Source organism: Parasteatoda tepidariorum, chromosome 8 (genome assembly GCF_982258835.1).
Source record: "Parasteatoda tepidariorum strain Cologne lab strain chromosome 8, Ptep-v5.0, whole genome shotgun sequence".
In the NCBI taxonomy this organism is placed as follows: domain Eukaryota; kingdom Metazoa; phylum Arthropoda; class Arachnida; order Araneae; family Theridiidae; genus Parasteatoda; species Parasteatoda tepidariorum.
In genome coordinates, this window is record NC_141762.1 from 39,019,955 (window position 1) to 39,043,032 (window position 23,078).

At 28.4% G+C, this 23,078-nt stretch overlaps 1 protein-coding gene and 1 long non-coding RNA gene across 4 annotated transcripts in view; one reads left to right on the forward strand and one right to left on the reverse strand.

Annotated features, from left to right (window-relative positions):
- Positions 1-6,587: 6,587 nt before the first annotated feature.
- On the reverse strand, positions 6,588-10,773 carry LOC122272974 (uncharacterized). Its single transcript, XR_015428709.1, has 3 exons — positions 10,654-10,773; positions 9,596-9,740; positions 6,588-6,783 (listed from the first exon to the last, which is right to left on the reverse strand). It is a non-coding gene; the product is annotated as an uncharacterized LOC122272974 (long non-coding RNA).
- Positions 10,774-10,941: 168 nt separating this feature from the next.
- sws (patatin like phospholipase domain containing sws) overlaps positions 10,942-23,078 on the forward strand; it is a 57,674-nt gene continuing 45,537 nt past the window's right edge. The window contains exons 1-9 of one of the 3 annotated variants that reach the window (XR_015428710.1): positions 10,942-11,174; positions 11,949-12,021; positions 13,152-13,246; positions 14,388-14,467; positions 14,906-15,043; positions 15,776-15,935; positions 18,824-18,904; positions 20,532-20,593; positions 21,881-22,028. Coding sequence is in view for 2 of the 3 variants with exons in the window: in XM_087150139.1 (XP_087006265.1) it covers positions 11,073-11,174; positions 11,949-12,021; positions 13,152-13,246; positions 14,388-14,467; positions 14,906-15,043; positions 15,776-15,935; positions 18,824-18,904; positions 20,532-20,593; positions 21,881-22,028 (939 nt within the window). In the remaining variant the exon portion in view is untranslated. The remainder of the gene's footprint in view (positions 11,175-11,948; positions 12,022-13,151; positions 13,247-14,387; positions 14,468-14,905; positions 15,044-15,775; positions 15,936-18,823; positions 18,905-20,531; positions 20,594-21,880; positions 22,029-23,078) is intronic. The other 2 variants (XM_087150139.1, XM_087150138.1) reach the window with 2 other exon arrangements.

A 23,078-nucleotide genomic window follows, 5' to 3' on the forward strand; every position in this document is an offset into this window, starting at 1 on the left:
ATTGTAACTGGAAGAGAAACTTTTCAACTAACACACCTGTTTTCAATGAACGGATGAAAGAAATGGTCAAAAGCTGACCCCTTACAGTTTCCCCTGATGGTCAACTCACAAAAGGGTTTAGATTAGCTTTTTACACTATTTCACCAAACAAGTGAAATTTTAACATACATTGCCAAAATGACAGAAAATTTTCTAAATTTTTTTTCCTGGTCAACTTATGAGGGTTTTAGAATAAAATTTCATAATACTCCTAGACAAAATTGACTTATTTCAGTGGTCAACATACAAGATAGACAGGTGGTCAAGTTACAAAGGTTTTGCTGCTTTATATAATATAGGAAAAAGTCCGTTCTTGATAATTGAGGTCAAGTTATGCAGGTGCCCAACTTACAAGGGTGGTCAACTTGGCAGGTTTCACTGTAGTAATTTATGGAAATAAACGGTTTTTTTCTCTTAATCCGCAATGATTAATGAGAAGCAACCATGAGGGTTGATCAGCAACGTAAACAAGGGGCGGAACTTTCCAGTTTTTAATTATAAAATTACAAAACTACGGAGTTGAACATTAGTGGTCGTAAACTCAAAAATTAGATCAGCTGTTCTACGACGGATATAAAATAAAATAAAATCTATCTATTATAGGCCTGGATAGTAGGGCACTGAACCCATGCCCAAGAGTTCGTGGGTTCATCCACAGCCGGCCGAAGACTGCCCGTGTAGTAAATGGTGACTGATGCAAGTTAAATCTACCGAGTTGCAAAGTCCTCCATGTTCCTACAACAAATCAATACCTCTGAGGGTACTGAAACAAAAATTTCCTTGTCTTCTGAATTTGTTCAAAATTACAAGGTTACAGAGTTGAACATTAGGAGTCGTAAACCTAAAATTGGGTCGGCTGTTCAACGACGGTTATAAAACAAAATCTATATTTTAAATAAGGCGAGTGAAAAAGTCTTTCTCACAGTTCAAATAAGGGGAAAAATCAAAACTGTTACTCGAGTAACCAAAAGTAGATTACAAGACAGGATGTGAATATTAAAGTGCAAGAGCGTTTAGTTTAGAATAGTAAATTAAGAAAAAGACTTCGACAAAGGAATGACATAAAAAGATTAGTTGAAGCGCTTTATGTTACACACACACATACATATATAGGGAGGGGGGAGAGACTCCCCCCACTCTATAGGTACTGCCGCTGTCATAATTTTACTTCTTATAATCTTAGCTTAACTAAATTACGCCGAAGGAAAAAAAACGTAGCTTTAACTTAAACTAAACTCAGTGGCGCGACAGCCCCTAGGGTGCCAAGGCCTACTGGGCCCATCTCAGTTTTCTTGACATTGGGCTCTAGGGTACAGGAGCAGATGTTCCAGTTAGGTGGTCAGCCGAACGCGGAACCCCAAGTGTTTAGTTCCCAAGCATGCTTGGTACTCATTTGTCTACCCACTTAAGGGATGAAAGGCTGAGTCAACCTTGCCCGGCCTGAGGATCGAACCCAGGACCGGTGGCACGGGAGCGCAAAGCACTACCACTCAGCCACCGGGCGTCTAGCTTTAACTTAAGATAATTTAAAATCTGTTCTCCTATTTATATCCAATTATGTTAGAGGCTATGTGTCCTTTTCGCTCGCACTCACTTGTTTTTTCCTATATTTTAAAAACATGAATGTAATTATAAATGGATGCAGAATTTAACAGAGTATTTATAGTCTGTCTAAGCTAAGAACTCCCCCCGCCACTAAATCTGAGGCCGTCTGCTGCTAAGGAAACAAGAATAGCGAATTTCAGGGAGGGTAGCTTCTCTTTACTTTAGGGCAGTGTTTCCCAAACTTATGACTTTTGTGTACCCTTTCTAAATTTTTCGTAATGCTGTGTACCACTAATAAAAAAATGAGTGTATTTTTTACTATAAAAAAAAAATTGCACAAAAGTTAAAAATCACAACTGGCTGTTGACACCACTAATTATTAACTGCAAACTCCGCAAAAAATAGCAAATAGAAAAATACGTAATCGTAAATTTTCAAGGCTAGCTTTGTTTTTAAATAAGTTTGTTTGAAATTTTCGTTTATTGCAAGATATTTCGCATAAGGACGCGTACCCTCGCTAAACTGTTCCCGTACCCCTGGGGGTACGTGTACCGCACTTTGGGAAACACTGCTTTAGGGCAATATGAAGAAAAATGATTCCCTTTCTCTCCCCCACCCGAGACAAAATATATCCTAAATAGTGACCCACATCCCTATTTGAAATAGTTATACCTTGTTACCATAGTCACCCCCACAGGTCCAGACGAATAGGGGAGTTCTTACTTTAGACAAATTGTACTTACTTACACATCATTTAGAATTTTAAAAAGGTACAGAGTGATTTGTTTTGTAGTCAAGATTTGTGGTCCCCTCCTGGTGCGCTATTAGCTTTCATAAGAAAAAATTTCAAAAACGTAACAAATCAGTATACAGTGTGTCTTTCTCTTAAGTAAGAATAATTATTGCTTAATCCCGAGAATAACTCTGAGAATGATTGCAAGTTCAGCGAGAAAAGGATGGATTTGAATTAATCGAGGGGGGGGGGCAATGAATCTGAGAAACGATATATTAAAAAAAATTCCAAACTAAAATAGCTCATTAATTTGGAAATTCTCAAGACGAGGTTAGAAAAAAAAAATTTAAAATAAATTATCTGACTATGCGTTTGAGAGGAATACGCAATTATTCATGAAAGTCTTAATAGAAACTGAAAGGGAAAATCTAATTTTGATAAATTGACGAATTAAACGGGTATAAAAATAGTCTTCAATTATAGATTTTTTCGGAAGGGATCAAATAATATTTTAGTACCTATATATTATACTATTCACTAATATTGATTTATTTTTATATAACTTTAAATGACATTTATATTTTATGATACTAACACAGATACTAGTAATCAAAATTGTTTATTGATCATAAAACTAAGTTTATTTAATCAAAACACTATAATTTGCATTAAATACCATTAAAAATAAAATTTCGCAGAAATTTAGGATAGAATATTGCACTATCCTTTTAATCGAATAACCCGCTCAATTGCATAGATTTGGCTGGAACTGATATTTCTTTAAGCGGGGTTGACTGGTTAAGCCTTAGCCGTTGTTTCCTCAAAAATCTTAAAGATAATATCATTGATACTTTATAGCTCTATTTAATAACAATAAAAAAGAGTTATTGCTTGTACTTTATTTAGTTTTTTTTTCTCGCTACGTCATAATTTCAATCAACAACAGTTCCGCAATTGACTGATTGTTGACGCGTTCTCAGCAGATCACCGAAGTCGAGCATAACTGGCCGCTGTCAGCGTGCGGGTGAAAAACTACTTGGATGAATCTGTGAAGGGACCGAGGGTGTGAGGTATTGGTTCTCGTTAAAATGTTATACGTAAGTACTTGACTTCACGCGCATGTCGTCGGTCTATCGAAGCGAAGGGAGCCTCACCTCGGCAGAGTTCAAAATTGTGATGGCATGTCTTCAGATGATTGTCAGGAATGTTTACCAGACCGTTACCAATAGCCCATTGAGCAGCTTTAGTGCGACGTAAACAACAACAATGAAAAAAAAAATTTACGTGGTAGCACTATGTCACCAAATTATCTCTAAAGTTATCTGAAATCACGTATTTAATTTGTCACGTCTGTCAAAATGTGTTTCGGTATAAGTAAATAATTTAAAAACAGCGGTAATTAAAATTTTAAAAAAATTCTTTTGCAATGAAAGGCAAAATTAATGGGAAAGTGGTACAATTTGCTTAGGAAAAACGTAGAAAATTACTTCAGTTTTATTAACCGCTGTCCCTCTTTTCTTTTTCTCTGGCCTTTTAATTCCTAGTAAGAATATATATATATTTTTTTGGTATTCTCTCTTTAAAAATAAAAAGTCAAACAGCTGATAAAAAATATTTGTTAGATTACGGAATTATATATTTTACTGAAATATAAAATTCAAAATAATTAGTTTGGAAAAATCTTTTTTTGATTCATATTCAAAAATGTATTAATGATTTTGTAAATTAAAGAAGTTTCAATTATAAATAACTGTTTCGCTAAGATTTAAATAACTGCATATTAGTTAAATTGTTTGGAAGTGAACCGCGTTTGAAATATTTGACTTTTTATGCAGGAAAAGACATGGTGTTTCACGTTATATTTCATCTCACCAAATATTATTAAACTTCTAAATTTATTTCTCACCTATCCTGACATGAATAAATACAAAGAAATAATGAAAAAAAATATATTTAATGAAAATTCTGAGTCAAAGTGTTAATGCTGACGCTCAGTTCATTTAAGTAATGAAATAGATGCATATTGAAATACTAAAAAAGCAAGCCATTATGTTACAAAAAGCAACATTTATGGAGTTCAGGTACTTATTCGTATAGATTAATCGTAAACAAGCGCCATACTATTATTGTCGCCAATGATGCTTAATTAATATGGGTAATTCCTATTATATAAATTAAAAAAATTACTTATTTACAAAAATTCCAAGTTAATGGTTAATTTCGATATTATGCCTAGTAATGTTGAATACAGTTAATCTCAATTTTAATGGGCTGAACAACAAAAAACAGGTTTTGTTATGTTTTTGCTTATTAATTTTGTCAGTATATACCGTTCAGTTTTGTCCACGATTTCATTGGGTTGTTCAGTACCGAGTTATTGTTTTTTTGATTTTATTAATCCTGTTCGAAGAGTGGATATTCAGCTAGTTGAAAATAAAAAAAAGTTGAATTACAGTTCGTTAAAAATAAGTTAACTAACGCTTTTCGTTTCCCGAAACTCTTGTTTTTTTCTCAGGTCAAGAGCTAGCCCTTGTACAATACTTATCAATATTTTAGTCAAATAACTTCTAAACGTACTATTGAACGCATTTTCAAAATTTTAATTAAATATAGTAGCATTAAATTCTAACTTGAGATTCATTTAAACTGAAATAGTTGCAGTGTTATAGTAGTAGCACCTTGGATACATATGTACTATAAAATAGTATCTTTCTCTTGATATACATCTTCAAGAAAGAATAAATAAATGAGATAAATTTTCTTTTGAATATATTTATTTTTAGTGGTAAGAGTACAGCATATGTAAAAAGTATAAAAAAGGAAGAAAAAAAATTTATTCAAGTTGGATCTGAGAATTTGAAGCACGTATATTTGTTTTTGTTCTTACACAATAGACAGAGTATGGTAACTAGCTTGACTCTATGAAGGTGCTTGCAGATGCAATCATATAAGGTCTATGACCACTACCAGTGGCATCATCCTGAGAAAAAGAGCAGCTAAGTCTTTCTTTATAACTATTGCATAGCTGCCAACCTTAGGAATCAAAAATGAGGAACACTATATGCGACAAAATTATACGCACTAATTACGAGAGTAAGATAAAAATTTAATTATTAAATCATACCATTAATAGACATATATTTAAATATGTAAATTAGTAAAACAAAACTATAAACACTATCTTTTGTGGGAAACTTATAATATTAATGTTTTATAATTAGGAATACCGGTATAATATATTAAAAACAAACATTACCTATTAATATATAATTATTTATCTCCAAATTATAAAACACTGGTAAATAATAATCTACATCATAAACAAATATTTCTGATGCAAGTGTTTAAATACTACAAAAAAAAAATTTCCAAAAATAATAATGTAGTGAAATAATCAGCAACAGACAGCTATTGGAATAATATTTTCCAATAAAAAGCTACTAAAAATTACTTTAGCACAATAATCACAGGATGCATGCTTGTGGCGATCAGAAAAAAGGATTGGTTTAAAATCAAAAATTTTATGAAAATTCAGAATTTTTATAAAAATATCAGATTGGATTTAAAAATTAGGAACAAATCCGAAAAATTCTGAACAGTTGGCAGCTATGCTATTGTCTGCTTAGTCAGCTGTAAAATAAAAGCATTTTTCTAGATAAAAAAATAGAAATCATGTTACTTTAAAATTCTACAGTGGATCAGAATCCAATCAAAGACTTCAGTTATATTAATAACTGACAACCGTGCCGGAAAATAAAGAGCTTAATTATTTTTATGAATTTAAAAAATATACAATTATATTTAATACATATAGCAAAATCAATGACTGAAATGTTATCTTGTTACGGTACAGAGATATTCTTCAAACTAAATGAGACTGCATAAACCATTGTAGAAAATCAAGTCCTGGTAAATATATCTCACAGAAAAGCTTTAAGCAGACAATGCTGTGAGACCATTCCCCGGGACAAACATGAATCATCAGCAGAATCCAGGCAAAAGCTAGAAGAGAACAAGTTGCTTCAAATTAATATTGTAATCAAGATACCTTGTTAAGATTTCAACCAATGGTTAAGTATATAGATAAAAGCACAACTCTTCAAATTGTGAATCTAATAAAGGATTGCATACATTAGTTTGAATCAATTTGAATTACAGAGTGAAAGAACATTTAGCACAGAAGTATAAGTTTTAAGTTATAAGCACAGATTAACAGAATTTTTTTTAAATATTATTAAATCTGGCATATCCATCTTTTTCCACGCATATGGCATACTTGCGACACTTTCAGAGTGGTCTCACAACTCTTTTGGGTGGAAGCATCACTCAAACTCATACTCGGGGATTTGACACATCTGTCACTTTAAAATCAAGACATAAAAAAGGAGTGTAAATTATTGCAACATTAGCTTTGTTGCTCGATTTTTTCTTTTTGCAGATCCCCAATTTAGTCAGGTTACTTACATCTGAAAGAGAGGGAAAGTGTCTGATTAATATTATTTAATATTTCTATTGCAGCATCAATCAGGGTTTACATATAAAGACTAATGGCTTTAAGAACAAGACAATCACAGGACATTACATCACAGCATTTAATAGTTAGTCACAGCACAGATTTTATTATATTTTCTTTACACAACATAAATGACCCCACAGCCAATTGTTCAGTTGGTGTGTGCACTGTTGAGTCACTGTTTACCCTAGAGACAGCCACGTAGGCTTCTTAAAGGCACAAGTCCATGATGGATCATGGAATGTGCATGTTGTGTTATCCCCACGCTGACTTTTAATGATGAGCCAGTACATGTTGATGTGTTTGTCCATTGTTCAGGTTTGATTGCACTGTTCCCAGTTTTTTAGTATCTAATCATCTAAATTCTGTCGACATCACCAGTTCCTTAATGAATATTATTTTCTAAACCTTTTACAAGAATAAAAAATAAAATCATAAATTAATTTTCTAAACTTATTAGTATCTAGATCAAACATTAAATTAGTTTTTATTTAGAATGCAATAAATGCCACTGATAAAAACAAAAGTAATAAATATTTTTGAAATAATCAAAGTAAAAGAATATATATTATTAATAAAAGAGGAATATACTAACTGGTAGGGCACTGTCTTTTTCTTAACCACGGTGTGATTAAAGACAAATACTGATAAACATTAAAAGATCATTTAATTCATTCTGACTTTAATTATTTTATTAATACTGTAATAATTTATAAACAGTGCTGTACTAACAGTAAACAATCCGTACTATAACAATACAGTTGGGGAAAAAAAACTCACAACGATTAAGGTATAATGCCACTGTTAAAAATATACAATTCTCCGAATAATCAAAACATTATAGTAATAAAAGAGAAAGATACTAACTGAGACACTCATATTAGCTTCTGTTGAGTCTAGATCTCATTTAAGCTAACAAAGAATAGAATTAGACCAATCTCCGTACAATCTAAAATTTTTTATAATCTCTTTTAGTGTTGAATTTGTTGCTATTAACCATTGCTATTTAGAAATAGCAATTGGCATTATTCATTAGCGTTATTAGCATTATTAATTTAGTATATTTTACCAAAGGCATTTAAAGTGGCAGAGTATTTATAATTCAGGTACAATGCTCTAAACAATCTTCCCTCTGTCCTTTAAGGGTAGAACCAGAATCATTGAGAGAGAACTAGTCATAAAATATTCTATTGCATCTAAAAAATTTTCTGCATTGCGTAAAGTAGCACAGATAAGAATATTAGAAAAAAACACTCTCTACTGAATATTTTTCTTTACAGCATCATAGTAGTAAATCTGTTCAAGTACTGTCAGGGATCTGTCCAGACATTCTGTAAAAGGTCCGTATTTGTAAAATTGGGAAAAAAATTACTTGTAATTTGTGAATATAAAATAAATGTTAAGTCACATTCTTTCAACCAGGGTCCTGCTTTTGTGAATTTGTGCAAATAGGGTCTGTTATTGCAAAAAAAAAAAAAAAAAAACTTTTTCAAGGAGTTTTTAAATTGTAAAGACTTACAAGATTATGCCCAACACTGTAAAATTATAATTAAAAAAATTAAAATTTAAAAAATAAACAGCAATTGCTGCTACTAAATTAGAGATGCAACACACAAATATTTGGTATTTTGCCTATACTGCTGAACGCAGAATATTCATTTCGGACGAATAAAGGAAGAAGTGTCTGCCGAAGACAAAATTTATTTAGATTACATCTGTCGTTCTCCCCCCCCCCCCGGAAGGGTTTATTCGATTAACAAAGCAATAATGAAGATAAACGAATTTGTGAAGGGTCTGAGTAAAGGATAAATTATTTTGTGAAATGTCCGTTTTTATGAAAAGATATTTTGTGAATAGTTCGTTAACGGACCCAAATCTCTTCTAAACAGATATCTGACTGTGACTACTCTTTCTTATTTGTATGGGATGAGTTCTGGTTATCTGGCTAAATGTCAAGACAAGATTACAACATTTTTATATTATTAGTATATAAAGTTGTGAATAAATACACTTCTTTTTTTAGCAACTTTGCTATGCATTCTTCAAAGATGTTTGCCAGTTGAATATGGCCCTGGCAGTTTAAATGTATGTGGTCTTAACCAATACATCCATCCACAGATAAAGCTGATTCACAGAACATTAGCCCAAGTAAAATTCACAAAGTTTTAATTACTTCATTGAATCGCTTTATAGTGACGTTTTCAAGATTAACAAAATGTTGATGCATACGCTGATCTTTCAGCAAGAGAAATTTCTAAACTCTTCGTTCGAGAAAAACAACTCAGAAATATTTCTGTATTGTGATCTGCCATGCCAACTACAATCGCCAAGGTGCTAAACAGATTTTAAACTTGCAAATTTAATAAAAAAAAAAAAACAAAACACATGTAGATAGTTGTCCGGGGGTGGTTACGAGTTATACCTTCTGAGTTCCCTTCTCTTTTTATTAGTTCCTGGCGGCTGGCTACCCAGAATTATTCTCCCACAGATAACCAAACAAAATCTCCCCAATAACCCCACAAATTTTATTAACCACACAAGCCAGTTTTTTAAAGTTGGGCATTGTACCCAATTGCACATCATTAGTTCCTTTATTTTTAAGAAAAGCAAAATAAATTATTATTTTATAGCACAACCATAAGTAATATTAATAAAAAAATAAATAAGTATCTGAATTAGAATAGTTACACAAGATACTAACAATGCCAACAAATGGTTTAGATACATAATCATTAAATATGTAAATAAATTACATTTCAACTTACCAACATGAATTAAGACAAAAACACAATCGTCCCTTCACAACTGCACACTTAATTTGTCCACACCGATTCCAGGGTGTGCAAACATCGATATCCCATTTTCATTCAGCATTTAAGTAATTAGCCAAATACTTCTCCAGGGAATCACCTAGTAAAAAAGTATTTTATGAAGAGAAAGAAGAAATATGAAAAGTTTGCTTTACATTGTCCACGTAAACTGTCAAAAATCTTAGGGTAATGAAAAAAATACAATTATAGATATAGTTTGAGAAGTTAAATAATTGAAAAAATTCAATTTCATATTAATATCCAATAAAGATAACTTAAATTTAAGATAACTTGCTAATCTGAATTATCTTCTAATTTATTATAGTATTTGTATTATGTATTTTAAATAAAACAAATTATTGAGTACAAATTTTTTTGCACATAAATGTGATACACCTATAGAATTAAAAAATTTTTTTGAAAGTATGCATGCTCATAATTTATTCAATAGTTAAGACAACCTAAAAGAATAATAATGAATGCAGTAACTGTGAATGAAAATGATAAATATTATCTAAATTTGTTCCATTTCTCTCAGAATTTTTTTTTTTAGATTAGTTTACAACAAAATTGAAACAAATTATATTAGACATGATCAAAACCCTCTTCACTATTTTTAAGAAAATTCAATATTAATCTTTCTACATAAAATAAATTTTAATTAGCAATATATTTCATAGAAAAAAAAGATACCTCTGTATTATGTCACTAAAATAAACATAAATCAAGTAATTTAACTAAATGAAATTTCATTACTAAACTGCTTCACACATTTTCGGCAGATCAAACAAAGGATTTCTAAGGAAGCAAAGAAAAACTTTGATAAATGAATTTTTATAACGATTTTCTTAAAATACATACATTTTACAAACTATTTACTTTAAAATCTAACGCGTGGTATTCACAGATATTTAATAAAATTCATTAATCTTTTTAAAAATTTCATGTAATTTTTTTATATACTGCTATGAAACGTACACTAATATTATAAATTTTTAATTAATAAGAATTACCTGTAATTAAAACTTTCATGATGATAAAATATGAAATCCCGCGCAGACAAATACAGAAAATGGCTTCCTCTAACAATAGCTTTTGTTTAAACAACGCCAATCGCTTTGGCGAAAAAGTTTGGTCACACAATCAATATAGGGTTATAAGAAGATTGATGGATAAAAGCTAGCGTCAAGCTCACTCCGCCCAGTTACCAATTCCTAAATTGACCAAATATCAACGCGGGTAGAGGGAATATGCGAGTTACCAGTTAGAATACTTTTTGTTACGCATATGGCAACAGCTAATTTCATGTATTATTTACAAAACATTTCTGAACTTGGCCTTGGTTCTTGTTTATCAGTTTAAGTGAAATGTCGCGTATTTCGAAACTCTACAGTATAAATATGTTCTCTGACCAGAAATAAAAAAGCAAGCGATGGATCTATTAATTTATTACTCTCACCATTTTTTAGACTATTTTAATTGGCTGCCTCCTGGCAGTTTAGCTTTAAATGATATTTTTACTCCATCTACTGTTGTAAGTTAATATATATTTAAATTTTCATCTTGCTGTTATGATAATGCTTTATTATTTTCAGACAATTTTTTCCTCCAAATTGAACTCTCTAGTTTTTTAAATTCTTAGAAAAAAAGACATCAATATTTTTTATTATTAATTAGCAATTTGTAGTTAATAAATAGTAATTCATTATTTAATTTATAAAAATGTTTGATTGAGCTTTAAAAATTTGCTTAATGAAAAATTTATATTCTGGGTAAATGATTTAAAAAATGGTTTTATCGCATGTATTTTTAATTGTACTTTGGTTTAGAAACTCAAACCCTTATGTTCGCTTACAATATTGATAGGTTTTTACTTTAGTTGAAAGACTAGATTTTCTCTTCATTTTTAGCTTTTGCAGATTACCATATTAAGTGTGAATAAGCTCTAAAATGTATTGATATTTTATAGTTACACGCAAAACATTAATTTTTAAACTGAATTTACTAATTTGACTTAGTATGATTAAAATAGATTTCTCGTATCAAAAGTGTATATCAATTTTTGTTCTTAATATTCAGTCTTTTTTATGTAAAAGTTTTCTACAGTATTTAAGCATAAGCCAATATTGAATTTTTCAGGACCTAGAATTGGGTTCATTCTGTCTTAATTCCTTAGAATAAAAATTCTTAAACATGTGTACTTTGTTTCCTTAAATTTAAAATCTAACTCTATTTCAATTGTTTGTTTTATTATTATCATATTCGTATAAACTTTTTTCTTCTATTTTTTTCTTCTTTTTATTTGCAGTCAACTTTGTTGGTTGTCTTGATATTTGTTGTTACTTTGGCAGTTTATGCTTCAAGGAGATGGAAAACAAAAGGTAATGATATGTGATTAACACGTAAAGGTAATGATATGTGATTAACACATAAAGGTAATGATATGTGATTAACATGTAAAGGTAATGATATGTGAACCACAGTCCTTGCCAAAATAATCAAGGTGAAGAAAAATGAAATTAATTTGTTTACAGCTGAGCAATTAGTTAATACTAAATGATACAGATGATACTAAATTTTAATATATGTGGTTCATTATTAAAGAATGAAAATTTATTGTATTAAATTTATAGTTTGTTGAGCTTTGTTTGAAATTATGTGTGAAAATTTTATTTTCTTCATATAAATCTTGATATCTAATACATAAGGGTTAATCAAATAGCTACCCCTTCCATTTTTTGAATCAGTTATTCCTTTAACCACAAGAATGGTAAAATTTTCTAAGACTATAGTGATATAGCAATGAAATTTCTTATTATTGCTTTGTTCAGACGCTAGTATATGGAGTGCAATACTTTAGTGGTTAAGTACAACAGAATTGTTTTCAGATAGCAAAAAGGAAGTAGTAAATTGAAAGAATATGAATGTTGCAAATAAAATTCTTGTGGGGCTGAATTTTGACAATATGTTATTCAAATAGGAAGAAGGAGGGGAAAAAAAATCCTTTTTCCAGTTAGAAATAATAAAAAAAACTTTTTAGAATTGTCTTGTGTTTACTGAAGTATTGACATAAAAGTGATTAGTATTATCAATTAATAAAGATTCTAGTGTTTACCAAAGCTAAAAATTTGTAGAATTTATTTATGATTATTTATTTAATGACTTAGCTGTTCTTATTTGTTCTAACCTAAATTGAAATGCATAAACAGCCACTATTCTTTTGTATTTTTCCATACCAGTTTTATCGAATGCCATTGTATTACAGAATTTATTAATTTTTCATATTAGTTTGCTTTTTAATTAAATTTTAATCTCATTTTTATAAATATTGATTTTTTCTTATATAATTTTTATTAATTTTCTTATTTCCCTATATACATTTTTCATTATTTAAATTTTATCGATAAAAAAAATCCACGAAAAACATGGTATGAACTTGATTACAAACAAATTATTTTTGCTTTTTTCTCTTCATCAAAACAAAGTTTTTGTTTATTTTCTTACTATATAGTGGAAACAGTTCGGGCTAAACTAATGGGACCATCCCGTGCTCGCTTTAGAAAACGAGACAAAGTGATGTTTTATGGAAGAAAAATGCTCAGAAAGGTAATAGTTAACATTAATTAATTAATGTTAATAGTTGACATTAATTATGTGTCAATTGAATTATTTTATGTATTTCTGTTTGTTATCTGCGTAACAACTTTCTCTGGAAATATGGAAAAATCTGAAATTCTCAGAAAAATTCCAACCAACTATTAAAATTCTTGGAATTTTAGCAATTTGCTGTATGTTATAATGACACATAGGTTTGACAAATTAGGAATTTAAATAATTATCAAAACTACTTATCAAAATTGTATTTTCAAGACAAATTAAAATTAGTGTTTTTACCTTGCTGATTAAATGTAAAATATTAGTAATAAGAAACAAATGACCTGTAAAAATAAGTCGGGCGTTAATGATATCATTCAGAATATCATTATTAATATTTGTTTGAATTAAAATGCATAATATTTGAGATTTTTTTTGTGGTAAGTATTTGGCAAAAGTTTTTGAATTAATGGTTAAAACCCTCATAACCTTTCAATCCTGATGTGCTGTGAACTTTTGATTATCCACAGTCTGGTTACAAGACTGGTAATGATGATTGCTTATTCCTGATTTTAAAATGTTATTACCTATTTCGATAATAATATTCTTTCATAAATTATCTTTCTCTGTTATGGTTGTAATTTAATCTAAGATATTTGATCTTTTGCTTTATTTATTTTATCTGTTGTGTTAAAGTTAAATTTCTCTTGTGTTTGAGAATGATCTTAAAAAATGAAGTGATTAAATGTCATTTAAAGTTTATGACTATTAAATTTTCAATGTAAATAAGCATAAATTATATTTAAGAAGGCATTGGTTGTAGCTTTAGCAATCATTGAGCAAAATAAATAAGCAAAGCAAACAGGCGAAAATTAAATTATTAGAAGTGTAAAAATGTATCTCTGAGTAGGAGAGGGTTAATACATTTCATTTGCTCAATTCACTTGAGTTGGCGTTTAATAATTCTACATCATTTATAAATTTTCCTCTGCAGTGGATATTCGACAAAAATGTGATATTAAATGTTAGTTCGAGTGTATGATTATTCAATGATAATTCCCAATGTAACTAATTGTTAAAATGTGGATTTTAATTTGATTTTATTCTTGTTATTGTATATTTAATGTGTTTTTTTTGAACATGTTAAATTCAGGTACAAGCTGCAGCTACTCAAGCAACAGGAAATAGACCTCGTCTTAAAAAGCGTCAACTTGTGCTAAAACTTGCTCGCAAGTATGTTTTAATTGCTATGTCCAATGCTATGCTATATTTAATTGCTATGTAAATTGTATTAACTTTTTCTGCATTAAATAAAAGGAATTATAGAATGATTAATATGATTTTGTAATGCATTTAAAATTTGTGTTTATCTGTAATTCATTTCGTTATCAACTTGAATTCTAAATAAAAACTATATAAATATTAAGACCATGACCCTCCATAAACAATGACTTTTACATTTTGATTGCATATTTGATAATTTTTATTAAAAATAAAAATATTTCAGTTTATTTTAATGTTTTTATTGTCAACTTGCATTCACATTAATAAATATTTTTAAATATTTCGTAAAATTTATTTTATGTTATTGAAAAGGTGTTTCTTTTATGTTTTTCTTTTTTAATTTTAAAATTTATGGAAAATTGTATCTAATTTTAATATTTTCCTTAGAATTCTTCCTTTGAAGGGAGAGCAGCCTTTAACATTAAAAGTGATGGAACCGTCTCAAGCCTTTTTGGAAGAGGCAATATCTGAACAGTCTGAACAAAGGTTACCTCCAGATGTCATGTATATGTTAAAAAGTATAAGGTATGTTAGAATATTTCTCTAACTGCATTTTAAGCTTTGAAATAATTCATTTTAAATTTAAGATTTAGTTAGCATTGTTACTTAAGGTTTCTAAAAGGTGTTTTTCAAAGTTTTTTTCTCTAAAGGAATTAAAAAAAGTTGCAGTTCAATTGTCTTAAACCCTAGGCAAAGATATAATTTAAACTGTAAAGAATTATCTAGGCTTTTGAATAAACCCATGGCCTAAATATTTTAAAAGTTCTTAAACTTTTTATTTTTAAATTCACCAATCCAATTTTTTAAAAATTATTAAAATCAATTAATTATTCCTAATTTTTGCAATTTTTTAGAATCTCAGATAATACAGTGTTGGAGTAAGCTTTTAAGTCTCTAAAAAATTAGGAAACAAAGGCTTTTCATTCTTACAAAACTGATTTTCTTCATTTTGACATTTTGTGCCATTTTCAGATAAACAGATACAGACAACAAAACTCAACCTAACATATTTTACTTTATTTTATACATGAATTTTATTTTAAATGTTTAAGTATAGTAAAGAATTTTAATATGTTATGAATATTTATCATACTTAAAAATTAATTTAATTTAAAAAGAGTATTTATATTTCACAATTTATCTTTGCTTCATTTAATATACTGTGGTTCATTTTAATGGTTGGTTTCGCTTTCTGAAATCGTATGTGCTGTAACAGCTGTAATTTGTGTGAGTTGATTTATTCTCATTCTATTGTAGGGTGTTTGGATCTTTTGAAAAGCCATTGTTTTTGCAACTGTGTAAACACATTGAAACTCTTCATGTGCCATCAGGTAATCTTCTTTTCTCAATTGGAGAGCCAGATGATAGCATATATGTTGTTCAGAGTGGAAAACTGGTAGTCTATCTTACTGAAAATGTGAGTACGTTATATGGGGTTTGAATAAAAAGATAAATGAGCACAAATTTGGTTTCAATAAGCATGTATATTTTTTTAATAGAATTATTCTAGAAATCACTTAACTCATTAATAATGTAATCGTCAAAATTATCATTTATTAAAATAGCAAAGAAATATTTTTTCCCCCAATTAGAAATAAGATTGCTGAACTTCTCATCTTTCAATGAACCATTTGCCTTTTAAGTACCCTGTGTTGATAGTTATTTACAAATATTAGTGAAAAAAGGATAATTTTTTTGCTTGTGTTGTCTACATTATATAGTGGGCAAAAAAAGATCAGAAGTGGTCAAATATCTTGAGAAATATGCATCAAATTGAAAAATTGAAAATAGACATATTCAATATTTTTTTAAAAGATATCCAATGATATCTTGGAGAGCAATGTGGGAAGCAGTTTTGAAATTTTAAGTATGAACCCTTATCTTTTATTACTGGTTTTGGATTCTGTAGAAAAAATGAGACCCTATTTGACCTATAAGTTTATGCATTTTACTTCACAGATGTCGCTGTAACTAAGAAAATTAAAATAGGGTGGGTACAAACTGTTTATAAAGGCGGATCTCATGACCCCCCCCCCCAAAAAAAAAACATGTTAGGAAATTTGTGTTTTTTTTCTTCTTTTTTGTTCTTTAAAAACAATATGGAAACATTTTTATTTAATTTTCTATTTGATAAGCTTGTTTGAGATAACACCATTTTAAACAATTTGTTCTCTATTATAGTTTACTCGTTTACAGCCCCACCTGTGAAGCAAAATGCTTAACCAAAATTCAGATAGGGTTACATTTTTTTGGAAAACCCGAATCTACAATAAAAAATAAGGATTCATAATTAAGATTTCAAAGTCTTCTACCTCCCTAGGGGTGGGGTAGAAAATTTAGTTGGTATGATTGGGATAGCTTTGAAAAAAATATTGATTTGTGATTGCATTCTATTTTCCACTTCTTGATTCAATGTATATTTCTCGCAAGATATTTGACCGTTTCTAATATTTTTTTAGACCATGTATATGAAAAAGAAAATTCATGACTCTATACAATTCTCAGCAAATAATGAAAAATTTGAGCATTTTCATTCCTTGAAATGTATGCAATGATTGTTTGTCAGCAATATATAAATTCTTTTTACTGCTCTGATACTCATTATTTAATGATTAAATATTAAATAAAAAACATTTTTAAGTAATTATTTGTTATTTTCATATGGAAGCACTGTATACGGTCAATTCACAATAGTAGACAAAAATGTTGTAACAGTAAGATGTTAGATTAATTTACTTCTTTCTGTCTTATTTTAAACAATTATTTTAATTCAAAATACTTACCTAAAGTAGAGGTTGCTTTTGTCTGCAGAGTGCAGACAAGGACTAGAAGCTTTTGTAATTTGCAAACACAGAATTTTTAAATTTTTTTTATTGAAGTGTAATAGTTTTTGACATCATAAATAATACTAAATATTGATTTCAATATGTTAAATAGAGAAGTAAGAGAACATTGTAGTTATGTGTGTCTTATTCTTTTGAAAAAATTAGTGTCGGGATTCTTAAAAATAGCAGAACTTTTCTTTGATTAGGAGGAAGATAGCTTAGCAAGTGGTTGTCTACCCATAACTTTATGAATGTAAACATGAAATTGTGTTTACCTTTTTGTTTTCTTTATTGATAATAATGAAGCTTTCGATTTTATCATTTTTCAAATATTATTGCTCATTTCAACAATAAAAAAGTGTATTTCTCACAAAAGAGAGTAGTCAATTGATTATATTTATTGCATGTGTAAACTTAGCATTGCATGAGTAAAAAATTATGGAGAATGCTGGTAGCCATGCTATGTATTAGTTTTGTTATATTTTTTAAAATTCTTGCTTGGTTTTATTTATTTATTCAATCTTGCTTCCTTGAAGAGAGAGAATTCGTAAATTTCAGCCAATATATGAAAAAAAATATTTGATATGTAATTTGGTAATTGAATGCTGTACCCGAATAATAGATTAATAACTTTTTTGTTTACTTATAAACTGATTAGCAAATTGGTTATCTCATACAATTATTCTCCTATTCACTGGTATTTGTAGATTCACGAATATGCTGATTCAGTGATTCTTTTTTCTCTTCATTCTTTCATTCACTCTCTATATCAGGAATAATTTATAGTAATAATTACTGCTGTGACTTGCTATTTAAGAATAATATGACAATTTGCGACTGTTTAAAACCAGTGAAAAAATATAGTAAAGGGAGTCATATAAAATGAAAAAGTCACGGTAATAAAAAATAATGTTAACACTTCAATTCTATGTCAGCCACTAGGGCCTTCTTCTTGTTCCAAACATGTGACTTCTCTTATGCACCAAAAACAAGATTAATACTGATCTTATATTGTAGTAAATTGGCAAATTTCATGGATATATTAAATTTGAAATAATATTATACAAATTTCATAAGGTTGCTTATAGGCAATTTTTTTTTTGTGAGTTTCATAATAAAATGTATTTTATTTTTACACCACCATCTTTAATTGTATATTTGTCTTTATGTCTATGATTGTTTGTTCAAACAAACCATCATAACCATCACTAAACCAAATTTAGTAGGTTTAGAAAGGGTTAAATGTCTTGCACCATAAAGTCAGTATTCTCTTAAGTCAGTATTCTCTTTTTCCATCTCTCTGTCCCTATATAAACCTAGAATGAACTCATGTAAAGAGATATTTTATTTAAAACAAAACAAATAAGAATCTGAGAGAAACAAAAGCTTTTGTTTTAATGTATGTATTTATTTAAACTTACTTTAAATATAGTTTTGTTCCATACATTTATGCCTTTTTTTATTCTACATATTTTAAAAGGATGGTAGTGAACTGGTGCTTAAAGAAGTTATTTCTGGAGAAAATATTACTAGTCTATTAAGTGTTATGGATGCTTTAACTGTAAGTTCCTTAATTTAGTTTTTCTGTTTTTTTTTATTATTTACAATAATAAGCAACTTTTTTGCTCCTTTATAAAAATATTTTTCCACTTTGTTAAACATGAGTTGAAAATTGAAAATATGTTTGTCAGTGTATTTATTTGTAATGTATTAGCTTTCATTTGTTTTAAGTTGATATCATGATTACTATCTCCCTTTTTATTTTAAACTGATCGCATTTATAGTTTAAGATATAATGTCCTATTTAGATTTTTTTCCATTGTACTCCACACTAAACTGAGCATGGACACATGCTTGTAAACTCAAGGGGCAAATATTACTGTACTTTTATTTTATGTTCACTTTGTTTATGTTTATTATTCTTTCACTTATCCATTGATTGCAGTTATAATTCAAAATTATTGTTTTAAAAGCTTGAAATTTCAGTATTCAACTATGTAATGTCTATGAATTTGAACATTATTTATCAAATTATTAATATTAGTGAAATAATTCATTCCAGTTATGCTGAAATTTAACAACAAAACTTGCACTTATTTTCTTCTTTTTAATTCTTCTTTTTAATATATTTTGTTTCAATATTTTGAAATTATCCTGTAAAAACTATGCATTAATTATTAAGATGTATGATGAATCGCTAAATATTTCACTTGTATTTCGTATTTTGCCTTAAAAAATTGCATTCTTTAAAATGATGTAAAAAATTGTGTACCTTGCAAATCAAAACCTTTTTGACCATTCTTAAATAAATCAATGAAAAATAATAACTATTTACTAAGAGTTATTTTTTCATGACATTATCTTAAGATAAATGAATTTATTAGTTTTGTACACAAATTTTTCAATTCGCTTGAAAAGTTCTTAGTCATTCTATATTGTTAAAACCTCTTTCTTCATTCTCATGTTTTTAATTCATACTTTTTTGCTATTTCAAAAGTAATAGTTTAATAAAATGTTATGGAATAGTTATAATATTTAATAATAACATTTTTAAATATTTAAACAATTTTGAATAATTTATTGTTTGTTACTGTATTTTTATTATATTATTAATTTACTGAAACTGTGGGTGTCGAAAGGGTTAAGATAGGGAGAAGGATTAAATTATTTGATTTGCTGTTAAGTTGAGCAAAGTTCATGAATAGTTCTGTATTGTTTGCTTACTGTTTATAATCCTTTTTCAATAATCCTTTATCAAAATGCATCCTTATAATCCGTTTTCAAAATGCATAAAAAGTAAAATTAACATTAAGGGGTCCAAACTTTGGATCGCCCACCTGACCAAACTATGGGGATTATATTTCCAAGTTTGCAGCTACCCCTTATATTTTTGAAATCAGAGGTCCCAATCCAACAAAAAAGGTATCTTTATTCAGAGAAAGTACATTTCTGTGTCTGATGTCATAACTTAAATTATTGTTTGCACTAATTAATTGGCATATTCAAGGCCCCCTGCGAACAATAAGGTTTCGGTCCCAGTAGGTGAAATTCTGATCATTAGATCAAAAATTATTCATGGTGTTTCATTTACTTTTTTGCCCATTGTACATTCTTTTTCAGATATCGTTCTCTCATTTTGAGATATTAATTTACTAATAATAGTTAAATTTTTTCATTTTTATTTATAGGGATGCATTGCTCCATATAAAACAGTGTCTGCCCGTGCTCTTGAGGATTGTTTTGTTTTGAGGTATAGTTAATTATTTTTTAAGTCTTTTCCTATAGATTTTCTGCAGACTATATAAGAAACTTTTTTAATTAAGTGACCAATGTTACTCTCAAAAGTTCAACTTTACAGTTATATTCTTAGATAAAATGTTTTATTTACAAGCCAAGCGGATGTTTGATGCATTGAAACTCGCAATTTCAATTTAATCATTTTTTTAAAAGTTTAATTTAATAAAATTGTTGTTCCTGTCTTAACTAGTAAATTTATGATAATGGATTTCTTTATTTAAATGTAAATATGTGCAGAGATATTTTAACAGTTTTACATTATAAAAATTTGATTTAAATTTAGAAGTTTTTCAATAAGGAAATACAATCAAACCCCGCTATAGTGAACCTTCAAGGGACCGAAATTTTGGTTCACTATAACCGGGAGTTCACTATATCCGTTCCGCAGGCAATTTAACTAATCGTTCCCAAACCCCTCCCTTTTATTACACATTATTTAAATAAATGACTGAAAAATATTATTTAGTAGCGAAAAATGTGTTATTTATCATTACTCTTCGTCTTGCTTACAAAAAAAAAAAAAAAATTAGTAATTTTTAGCTGATGAGCTATCCTGACTGAAAATTCATATTGATCCCACTGACGCCGTACAGGTGCATTATCTGCCAGGGTTGGAAGTATCTGCTTGGTTCGTTTAGGGATGGGAAAGTGAGATAAAAGAAGCTTATCGCTAAATTCCCCTCTATAAATGGTTTTAAAAATCGGTATATATATTTATTTTAAAGTAAAAATTTCAAAATTATTACAAAAAAAAATGAAGAAAAAAATCAGTTGACGACAGAAAAAAGTTCATTATATCCAACTTCCTCACTTTTTTGGTTCACTATATCCACAAAAAATAACATTATACGTGTATAGCAAAGGCTCGGGACCTAACATTTCGTTCACTATATACAGGAGTTCACTATAAACCGTGTTCACTATGGCGGGGTTTAATTGTACTTTATCTGCTAGAAAAAAGGAAAGAGCAAAATAGAACTTGAACTATGTATTTTGGCGACTCATCACTATTTTTTATTCATATTTCTTTATTTCTTGCATTAATTCTCATTAAAATAGACACACAAAAAATATTGTTCTAAATTCATAATGAATTGTTTCTCACTATTGTTTAAAAGCTGCTTAGTTTTATTTTTGCAAGGGTTGATGCACATCGTTTCAAAAGTAAATGTTTTTATTAATTGTATAAACTGATTTTTTTAATGTTAATTTTGATATATTTTATTTGATTACATTTTAGATTAAAAGTTGAAGCTTTTAAAAACTTGTTGGAAAAAAATCCTGAATCGTTAGTGCGTGTGGCTCAGATAATAATGGTTCGTTTGCAAAGGGTTACATTTACAGCTCTTCATAATTATTTAGGGTTGACGAAACAGCTAATAAAATCTGTAAGTAACATTTTCTTTAGTTATGTATCTTTATTTATTGATGTAATGTAATTAGTTTCACAATATGTTTCATACTCTTAAGCAAACCCAAGAAAATTTAAAATTTAGTTTATAAATTTTAATAATTAAAAATGAAGAATTTTTGAAAAAAATACTTTTGATGTGTTTTATTTTATTAGTAATAAAAGTTTTAGATTCAAAATTAGAACATGGTAGTGAACTTTTTACACAAGAGACTTATTTTTTTTCCTCATGAAGTATTTTTTCAATAACAAAATGAAGTATATCGCAATATATTGTTCATAAATTTTTTTTATTCATCCTCAGATTGTAACTTGTAAATATATTCATATTTACAAGTTATATTCATATTTTTTCATATTTTTTTCCTGCAAATTAATACTGAATAAATAAACTGACTCTTGAGACATTTCTAGAGATGACTGATATAATAAAAAGCATTAAACTTGTCAGCTGAAACAATCAACCTAGAAATTATTTAAAATGTGCAAATTCAGATTCTTGAAGATTTAGACTCAGTATTTCTTTTTAGATCCATATAGATGTAAACAAAATGAAATCACTGAGTACAGTGTTAATTATTTTGTTCTATATTCAACAGCTTAAAACTAATTGAACATCTAGTGTTTGTTTCTTCCCAATTGATATTGCATTATTTTATAGTCATTCTAAATTGTTAAAACCTTTTTCTTCATTCTCACGTTTTTAATTAATACTTTTTTGCTGTTTCAAAAGTAATATTTTAATAAAATGAAATGAAATAGTTATAATATTTAATAATAACATTTTTAAATATTAGAACAATTTTGAATAATTTATATTTCATTACTGTATTTTTATTAAATTATTAATTTACTGAAACAGGGGTTAAGATAGGGAGAAGGATTGAATTATTTGATTTGTTGTTAAGTTGAGCAAAGTTCATGAATAGTTCTGTATTGTTTGCTTTCTGTTTATAATCCTTTTTCAATTCTTATTAACAAGTGAACTAATATTTTGCATTTGAGCAAATTTATGTCAAATTTTTTT